The sequence below is a fragment of the Telopea speciosissima genome, chromosome 6 (genome assembly GCF_018873765.1).
Source record: "Telopea speciosissima isolate NSW1024214 ecotype Mountain lineage chromosome 6, Tspe_v1, whole genome shotgun sequence".
Lineage (NCBI taxonomy): Eukaryota > Viridiplantae > Streptophyta > Magnoliopsida > Proteales > Proteaceae > Telopea > Telopea speciosissima.
In genome coordinates, this window is record NC_057921.1 from 31,738,875 (window position 1) to 31,749,517 (window position 10,643).

The following is a 10,643-nucleotide window of genomic DNA, read 5'->3' on the forward strand; positions in this document are numbered from 1 at the left end:
CACCGAGTAAGTAGCCACCAGTTAATAACCCAAATGAGTGTTACTTGGACTACTGGAGCCTAAGTTCTTTGTTTTGGAGGTGAGAGAGGTAAGTGGAGGTTGTGGAATTTCTGTCCTTAATCAATGCTTTCTTTACAACTAATGTCATATAGATCTTTTTAACCCCTTCTCCCTCGTCTCCCTAGAAAGAGAACATCATGTTGGGAAGGAAGAGAGACAGGGATATTGGGGGAATTGAGATTCTCATTTGTTTGTTTATCACAGATTGCTGAATCAGAAAAGGACATAATGACGGATTGTTCTGCACTTTTGTACACAAAATCAACAAAAAAGATTTACAGAATTGAAATACCCATAAGAATTGCAGAGGAAAGAAGATGATGAAGAAGAAGACAGCTTTGTGAGTTTTGGAAGGAGGTAAGTGCCAAAACTAAAACAAATAATGGAGTCTTTATTCAATATGAAAGGCTCCTTTGATCTTGACTAGTCATTTTCATTTTTCCCTCTCCCAACAGAGGAAGCCCCAGCTAGCCCACATCAGACCTTTGGGGATGCACTGACTACATCACCAGTTCCTTGTACCCCTTTTTAAGTAGTATTTCATGGCTATTCTTTCCTTCATGTCACCTCTTACTAAGCTGTGGCAATTGCCAACAAAATTTGCAGAGAAAAGGAAGATATCCCAAGCTGGAAAGGACTGGATTTATTGGATCCTGTCCAATTAAAGGAATTAAGAAACAGAGAGTGAGAGAGACCTGACTAGATGAGATTGAGATAGCAAGCTCTAACTTTTGCTTTAATTCTTTTTTGTTTTTTTCCTTCTAATATATAAATGCCAAACATGATCTCAATTTCTCAACCAACTTAGCTTTGAAGATCATAAGATCATATAAGAAAAGAAACTCCCAAATAAAATTATCCAACATTAAAAAAAAAAAAGGAATTTAACCCCAAATTATAAAGATCTAAAAGAAGATTCTTTAATTTAATACATTTTCAAGAAAAAAAAAATAATAATACCCAACCCATCTCCCTTTCACTCTTGCTCTGTCATATTGAGTAGAAGATCTTTTAAGAATTCTACTGTTTTAATGGTGCAAGAGATAATGTTGTAGGAGTCTATTAGCTTCCCTTAGACCACTGAAATTAGCTCCATGGGTGGTAGAATAGTGTGTTCTGTATGTAGCTTCCCCTGCAAATAGAATTTGAAGAGGAGGAGGAGAAGCTCCTTCAACAAAGTCTCTGTTGCTACTTTGTGGCAATGGCTCTGCCATTAAATCAAAATCATGGCCGCTCGACCCCACTGCTACATAACTGTAAGAACCCATGAACAAAGGATTGTTTCCCCATTTGCTCCTTAGAACCCTAGTGAACTTTATCTTCTTTCCATGACTATGATTGCACTCCACAGAATTCACACATCCATTGCTGTTTTGGGGCTTAGAATCTGACAAGAAACTAGAGACTATACTGGAGACTCCATTTAGAATTTCATCATCTTTGAGAGACTCGAGCTCTAGAGCTTCTTCCCCAGCAAACCAAGAGAGGACTACATTAGAGTTCTTGTAGATTGGAAAGAGTGAAGCTGTTTTACACATCCACCAGGGAATCTTCTGATTTCTGGCTTCCGAATCAGACCAGTGAAACACCATTTGCAGGAAGGGAAACGTTTCAAGATTCTCACTTTCTCGATCCAATTGCAGAAACAACTTGTTAACAACGCCAAAACCAAGCCTGGAAATCGCTTCAGTCTTGAAGGAGGGAAGCGGAGGACTGAACATACCTGATTTTCCCAGAATCCCAGCTTTGAGAACCCCCAAAGACACTGTCACAATGGCATGATCCGCCACCATTTCTGAACCATCATCGAAACAGAGCTTCACAGGCCTCCTGCTGCTGCTGCAACCCCCATTACTCTCCATGTTGCAATGAGCACAGAAATTTTATCATTCTTATGCTCAACTGTCTTAAGACTCTCTCACATAGACTGATTAAAAGATATTTGCAGGTCACATTGATGGCCTTGGAGATGCGGTTTACGACGCTAATTTTCTCATTTTCAGCAACATGGTGTTTATAGTTTTTGTGTGGAAAAAAGTTACAGAGGGAAACAAATAAGATGATCTTTTGGATTACAACAGATTTAATTTTGTGAATTCTCTTCAGAACATCTAATCATTTTTTTAGGGATTCCAAAGTTGAGCAGCCACACGGAGGACATTGACACCTCTATTCTTTCCTTGAGAAAACTTGTATAAAACTCTTTAGTCTCAAATTAACATCTTATATGTAAGTGAATTTTGTCAGGTAGGTCTAGGTTCCTCTAAACGTCTCTGTGATGCTTATGAGAAGCTTAAGAAGAGAGGTATTCCACTAGGTTCCAACCAGGTAAATTACAGCCTGATATACAGAGCTCCAGAAGAAAAAGGTGTGAAAGCCACCTGTGATGAGCTGGGGATCACTCTGATTGCGTATTCTCCTATTGCCTAAGGTGGGATTCCTATACATTCTTATGTACGTAGAAACATTTTGCTAAAAATATAAGCTTGAACTCAAAATTCAACTGAGGATGCAAAGGAGAACCTAGATGACTACTTTTTCAGCGTTTTCAACTTTAGTTTCAAGTTGAGGATTTGTCCAGTAATTCAATGAGACTTTAGTGTTGCATTAACTGTATTGTTACTCTCTTTTGTTTTCTAGTTTACTTTTATTTCGTATTTTTTCTACCCCAGTAGCTATGACTATTCTTTCCCCAGCACCACATCAAGCATTTCTTGTAGTGCTTCCTTCTCAAGGTTTACAAAATTGGCTGACTTTTATTTTGACCTTGTTTTTTCTTCACGTATTCTTTGCCTAGAGAAATTTCATCAGGCTGTCATTGTGATAAGCACTTATTTTGTACTGTTCAATTGAGAAATAAATAACTTTTGTAGTTCTATACTTTTGAGTCCAAAAGGATTGCTTCAGAAGTTGCTTCAACTCTGCACCCACTGCACACCCTTCTTCTTCCTTCTCCTTTCTATTTATTTACTATTTTCTTTTAATGTATTTGTACATTAATGGCTATCTTTTCGAACTTGTAGGTGCTCTTACTGAAAAGTACACACTAGAGAATCCGCCCTCTGGTCCCCGAGGCCGGATATACACTCCTGAGTTCCTCACGAAGGTAATAAAACAACACATTCTAATTTAATATAATCCACTAGGAATAAGATTCATAAGTAGGCTAGCCCTAAAGAGTGTATTTGATTGCACATATTTAAATATCTGTAGAGGAAACTGAATATTTAAGTTTTATTTTTTGGAAGGTTGATATGAATTCATTAAAATGTATGTCTTCCGAAGTGGTTTTAAATAGAAAACTGGTGTAGAATAGCATAATTGTTCTATTTTGTTTTATTCCTGAGTAAATTGCTTAATTGGTTAAAGAAAGAGGCTCTCACTCCAGAAAACAAAGCTTGGTTGACATTCAACTTCCTTCTTGTTCTTTTACTATTCTACTCCATGTATTATTTCATATGTATTTTCTGATCATGAACAAATGCAATGGAGATCAAAGCCAAAGTGCAGTAGGTCTTGCTATAAAGCATCTTAAATAGGGTAGCAATCCGCATGGAAATGAAACTAAACTAACATTTGGTTAGTGTTCTCAAACAATACTGTCACCAAAATAACTTTTGATTAGTCCCCATTGATTTTGATTTCTGGATCCATTATTCCCACACAACACCCATTTCACTTCCACACAAAGCAATAACCATCATTGAACCAGACACAAAAACCAGAGCAACAGCAATAAGTAAGAGCTTTCACCTAAAATTCTAAATTTCCCACCTGGGCTTTTGGTTTGGTGTTCATATGGGTAAAGTGAGAAATTTATAAAGTTTATCAACTCATGGATGGCTATTGTAACTCCAGGCTACAGCATGGCAGAGGCACCCTGTGAGTTGTGTAAGTTCAGGTGCATGTGTGTTGCTGCCCAAGTGGCTGCGAGAGTGTGTGTGTCTTTGGGTGTTTATGTGGCTGCCCATTAGGCTGTGTGTATGAGTGTGTGTGTGTGTTTTTAGCATGTATCTGATGTAAACTTTGGGTTTTCTTATTCTAACCACAAGTTAGATAGTTGATATATCATTGTTTTGGAATGTTTCTCTCTTACATTAACAAATTCAGCAATGGTTGAAAAATGTATCTTTTCTTGACTATTTTTATTTCTTTTCTCTTCTTTCACTTTGCTACTGTCAGTCAAGTGTAGAGGCTTAACTATTTATGGATGAATGGATTTCTATTTCCACTGGGATTCTTAATCGATGAGTTCTTTCAGGTAGTCTCATCCTCACAATCTTCAAATCTCAAATAACTATGGGAATGCTACTGGCTGTTGATACCCACCATTCAGACTTCCCTCTTTCTTTTTCTTTTTCATGTTTTACATAGTGAGCAATCATTGGGAAGCTTACTTCTTTTTTTTTTGGGTAACGGGAAGCTTACTTGATACTTAATAGGTTATGATAGTCTACATATGAAAATATTGAATTTCTTGGTTTGATTTGTGCCTTGGTAGGGCAAGATAGATTGACGGGTTTGGCTGTTGAGGCAGCAAAGAGAGCTCTTCAAATGGCTCAAGTCAATGCTGATGATGTAGACTATACCCTGCTGTGCAAATCTAACTATTCCGGACAATCTTTTTGGTAGTGCTCCTCAGGTACATCCACATGATTTAGGAATCTTGAAATGCTAAGGTTAAAGTAATCATCTTTGTAAGAAGAGGCAATTATAACTGTACTGTGGCTGCAAAACATGTTTTCATTTGATTATGAGTGAAGGGCTAAGTTCTTTATAAGAGTAATATTTCATTGTTAGTATAAAGAAGTGTGATGCTAGGTGATAAGGATCCAATTAAAACTCTATTTCTTGTTAGTTCATAAATATCATTTTGTCCGTGTTATGCCATGCTTAGCTTAATATTGTGTTTCATTTATCATTCTTTTAGACTTGATATAGCTAAAGAGGAACAAGTAAGTTTATATAGTTGAGACCAACTTTTCAAGAGACATATTCATTTCTAACCTATTATTATACTTAGTTGACCATCAATACTTGTGATATTGTTTGTCTAATCATTAACAAGTATTTGTGTTGGATCTCATTCTACCTAATGTGCTTCGAGTTTCTGTACCAGAGCATTCATTGTAATTTACCATCTCATGACAGTTCTAGAGATACATCATCAATGATTAGATTACAATCCCCTCAAGTGTGTTAAGGCATCAGTTAGACCTGAGCAACTCAAACTCAGAATTCTCTTTAGATGATCTGTGATGAATTTTGAATTTGTACATAAAAGGACACGCTGTTTCAGTCTATTTATTTGGATAATTACTTGCTCAAGTCCTTGTTTCTGCCTATTACTTATAAATGGGTCAGATTTGAGTTTGATTTGGACTATTGATCGCTTAATCTCTGTTTCAGTTCATTGCATTTTAAATGTATCAGACTTTAACATGACTTGGATATATTTACTTAAATCTCTTATTTCATCCCATCTCTGTGGATGCACTTCGAATCTGAAATGGGTAGGGTATTTGGTGAGGTATATCTCTGTTTTATATATGAATTTGGTTTGGATATAAAAATAGGTGACATGATGAATCTATTATCTTTGAAACAGGTTAATGGATTGAATATATAAATAATTAAAAAAAAAAAAATACATTTAGCGGCGTTTTTTTACAAACGCCGCTAAAAGTGTAAACTCACCACCTATAATGGCACTTTTTCCGGCGTTTATTTAAAAACGCCGCAAAAGAACTGAAATTCAATACCTATTACGACACTTATAAAAACGCCGTTGTAGGACATTTTCACCGGCATTTATTAAGAAACGCCGTGAAAAAGGTACATACACGACACACTGAAAAAATGCCGTTGTACAAAAACGGTGGTACCTTTGCCGACATTTCAGCGGCACAAATTGTAAATGCCGTTATATCCTATGGCGGCATTTTTCGGACTTATAGTGGCGTTTACAAACGCCGTCGTAGGCCCAATTTCTTGTAGTGCAAGATCTATTGGTCCCTATAAAGTCCTTAACAGAGTGGGACCCATAGCATATCGACTGGCATTACTGCCATCCTTGCAAGGCGTCCATGATGTTTTTCATGTGTCAATGCTAAGAAAGTATATCAATAACCCGGCACATGTACTCTTAACTGAACCTGAACAGTTAGATGTACATATGACCTATGAAGAACAGCCTATGGAGATATTGGACAGAAAAGAACATAATCTCTGTAACCGTACGATCGTGTTCGTTAAGGTTCGATGGGGAAACAGTCCCATAGAGGAATTATCGTGGGAACGTGAATAGAAAATGCAAGAAAAATATCCCCAACTCTTTGAATTACGAGGTAAGCAAATTTCGAGGAAGAAATTTTTATAAGGTGGGGAGAAATGTTAAACCTGCCCGTAATTGTTTAGGAATTTGAATGAAGGACAGGAACCCCTGACAAAGCATCCAAACACCTCGAGGATGTCCTCCTACATACCTATCAGAAGATGGATTGCAGAGCCAGCAGTTGCACTGCCCACAGTATAATGTACTGTATAAACTCCAGGTAATCTGTCTCCTCCTCATCAATGTGGGGTCCACACCTGAAAAGATGTGTATTGGACCCAGGGTAAGGTGTAGGTACAAGGCCTAACCCTGGGCCAAGCCCCTGTGCAAGCACAGTGAGTTACAACTTTGTTGTATTCTCTGGGTGATGCACTAGGCGATGCACACATCATCCAGTGAATCACCCAGAGTGGTAAAAAGTATTATTTGAAACATCAAAGATGTAGGGACCACCCATACAGGCCATGGACACCCTCCAGAGGTAGATGTGAGTCTTGGGAACCATAAATTACACTTGGACCCTTGTGGACCAACCAAAGTGGCCGGAATGGCCTAGAATCAGTTTCAAGAATGCATTTTTGGGGTGGGGGCTGGTTGCCAAACATGCCCTAAGTTGGGCTGGCCTATAAATAGGTAATCCCAGCATAGGATTAGAACCCTTAGCACTGTTTAAATCGTGGGGAGAAATAAAGGAGAGAAAGAGAAGAGAAAAGAGAAGGAAAAGAGAGAGAAAGGAAGAAGAAGAGAAGGAGAAGAAGAGGAAGGAAGGAGGATCAGCTTGGCAGCCCTGATCTTAGTATACCCAAGCCATTCTCAAGTATAAATCCTTACCCTAATATGCTATTATTCCTGTTTACTACCTTCTTCCATGGATCTCTACCTTTTGGAGGTGAAATTGGCCAAGGTTAGCCCAGAACACCTGGGGGCTGCCTTGTAGTGCCTCAGATCTAACATGAAAACCTATTTCATGGAAGATCTAAGTGTTTTTCATGTATTTGATATACTGTTTCACACCTGAGACTAAGATCAGTCTCTGTGCCAATCTGCACTGCCTTATTACACCCAGATCAGGCAGTTTGGGCTTGGATCTGTGCATACAGGCTAGCCCTTGCTTGAATCTTGGTAGGGATAGCCTACTACCATGATTATACCTGTAAATCTGCCCTTGCATGCAGCCCAAATCGTGGCCTAAAGCTGGAACACAGTTGGGCTGCTGTTCTCTAAGCTGGTTGGACAGCTCTTGGCTGCTCAATGGTGGACCCAGGCCATGATCCACGTGCACCACTGAAAACTACTCCTCATGGGGTCCACAACAACCCTACATGCATGAAGGATCAACCTAGGCACTGCCCGTGATGAAAAACCTTGGTTTTAGAGCCTGTTCATGCTTCAAACAGGCTCTGGATGATGCACTGGGTGATGCACACATGACCTAGTGAATCACTCAGAGAATGAAAATGGACTGTACTGTTGTCCTATCTTTGTGGATTTTCACTAGTGGGCCATGTTCAGTGTAAGGAGGTGGTAAATGACCAAAATACCCCTCCTCACATTTGTCCACTAATAATTACACCTCGGGTACCCAATTGGGCCTCACAGGGCCTAGCAACCCCGTCAGTGTTGGTGCAACTACACTGCTGACCTGAGGACTGAATTACGAGACTGTCGGGACCATGTACTACATGTCACACTGATAAAATACCAGACTTGACCCTGATCCACATCTCTGGATGATGCACCGGGACATGGACCCTAAGACCCAGTGCAAGACCTGGAGAATTCCAAGTGATACCAGACTGAACCTGGAGTCAGACCAGTGAGCCTAGACCAACACTAGGTTATCCAAAATAGTTTTGAATGATTAAAATAACATGTTCTAATTTATTACCTTAGGATTTGATTCCGTGCTCGAGGTGCACAGCTAGATACTAGCCAGAATTGAACAAACAGCTGAACTAGTAGGATCAGACCAAAGTGAGTGGAATTACACCATGAGTGTAGGTGTAACATAACTGATAGGTCATGACAACAACAACAACAATATTTACTGTATTTATTTACTTTAAATTGTTTGATATTCTTATTTAAATTCTAAATCTTATCTGATGGACATTGGAAATGGATGATAATGCTTAGATGTGGAATTGCTAGATTAGATGTTGTAGCCAGGTTGGAAATGAGGCTTATAGTAGCCAGTAGAATGGGATGCGGTTGACACCACCTGACTCATACGATGCCATATTGACATGGGGGTAGAGTTTCATCACCCATGCTACTCACTCTTGCCAACCGGGGTTAAGGTATTGGATGCTTGTGGGAGTGATCATATATATGAAAAGAAAAGAAATGAAAATAATAGAATATTATGCCACCGAAAAGGTGAATTATGGCTATACGCCAAAAAAAAAAAGCAGGAAAAGTGATGAAAAAGGATGGATGCCTCATAGGTTAATCACAGAGGGCCGGTCGGACTGACCTAGGAAGGGATGCTGGATTTGACTGATCTTCTTTGACAATTCAATGGGTGTATCGCAGGAAGGGGTTAAAAGCCCGCACCAGGGATACATGTGTTGGGGATTATAGTAGCACTAACCCACCTTAGTTGTGATGTTAGGTGGCTAATAAATAAAATGAACTACACCTCATGTAGGACTTATTTGGTTGTGCTTGCATGTGCATGCATGGTTTACATTTCATTCATGGGCTCGATGGAGCTCACACTATTGTTTATTCTCTTTTAGCTAATTTTACAGGTACGGGTTTGCCAATGGGTGAGGAAGCTGTCGATGGAATTGCAGATCTTTTTCATCTCGTTGCTTAGTGACGACTTTGTTAATATTTAAGCTTCTTTCTTTCAAGAAGTGTAATTACTAAGATATTATACTTATTGAACATAAATGGATATGTATATGGTATAGCATAGGTATTTGGGATTTTATATTGATGATATAAATCATCTGTGGGTAGTTTGATCTTCCATGGAACTCCGATATCCTTTTATTATCTTTTAACCTCAATGTGTGGTTTGTGACGTGTAAGTATTACTTCTAGATCCTTGGGGATTGACGGATGTCGTAGGATATCTGGGTCACTTGCCTAAATCCTCTCAGGGGGTGGTTGAGGCGTGACACCTGGGGTTGAGGCACAACAGGGAGTACCCTCGTCGTTTGACTTCACTTTGAACATGATGCATGATGCAATTAATACAACAAAAGGGGTTAGCCAAACATGTTATGAATCACACAATGTATGAGGGATAAAATTCTTACGTTCAATGATAAGCATCTAGTATTAAAAGCTTGACCATCAATCCCTAGTGGAGTCGCCATTGTGAGGATCCATTCCCAAAGTGCATGCGTGATGCGTGCAGAGGGGTTAGGTTTGTTATTCCTTGGTTGGAGGGAGAGGGAATGCATCTTCTCAAGGTTATGATTATTAGGGGATGGGGGTCATGCAATCATGTGAAATGGAGTCGCCACCTAGGATTAGGGCCTAGGAACCGTTGGTGTAGCCCTGTGAAGGGCTACATGACTTAGTTTGGTTTGGTTAGAGATTCAGGGTAAGTGGTTAGGTTATGAGAGTGGAAAGGTGTTAGGCACCCACCTTGCCTGGGTAAACCAGTTATTCTACTAGATGCTTATTTTTGAATATTCTCCCTATATGAATGTCCTATACCCACATGCTTGGCTAAATAATGATGCACAAACTGCTTAAATAAATTAAACTATATTACACTAACTACTGTGTACACTACACAATAATGCTTGAAAGACTACATTGTGCCAAAATTAAAGGTTAATGATAGGAATGTATACCTGTACATTAAACCAATGTGATTATAGAAAATACAATGTGAGAGGTGTTCCTGGATCAGGTGGAGACAAATGATTGACTTTATCCTTTGTCGGACAAAGTAATGGCTTACGCTATTGAATCTTTGGGTTTTGGACAGAATAACGGTGTTGCGAGGTTTAGGGAGCTGAACACTTGATTCCCAGGTAGAGTGGCTTCGCCATTAAAGGTTTTTGGGACTTGGGCGGAAAAAGGTCAAAAAAGTTGGGTTTGGATAACCTGGACTTCAGACAAGGGGACAAAGCTTGAAGGCTTGGAATCGGGTTGGGGAAGGGCCAAGGAAACTAGGAAAAATCAAAAAATTGGAGCTCTGGGGGTGCCCCCTCTCCCACAAACTTGGAATGTGCAAATGAGGAGGGGAAGGGGCTATTTATGGGCAAAATATGGGTTCAGTGGC

The 10,643-nt window shown here is 39.3% G+C and overlaps 1 protein-coding gene across 1 annotated transcript; it reads right to left on the bottom strand.

Annotated features, from left to right (window-relative positions):
- Positions 1-1,088: 1,088 nt before the first annotated feature.
- On the bottom strand, positions 1,089-1,922 carry LOC122665619 (probable polyamine oxidase 5). The gene has a single exon (XM_043861772.1). It carries the CDS (start codon positions 1,920-1,922, stop codon positions 1,089-1,091), a length of 834 nt encoding a protein of 277 aa, XP_043717707.1.
- Positions 1,923-10,643: the final 8,721 nt, after the last annotated feature.

Bases quoted from the DNA above. Each gene is read 5' to 3' on its own strand.
- LOC122665619 (XM_043861772.1), bottom strand. From the start codon at position 1,922: ATGGAGAGTAATGGGGGTTGCAGCAGCAGCAGGAGGCCTGTGAAGCTC.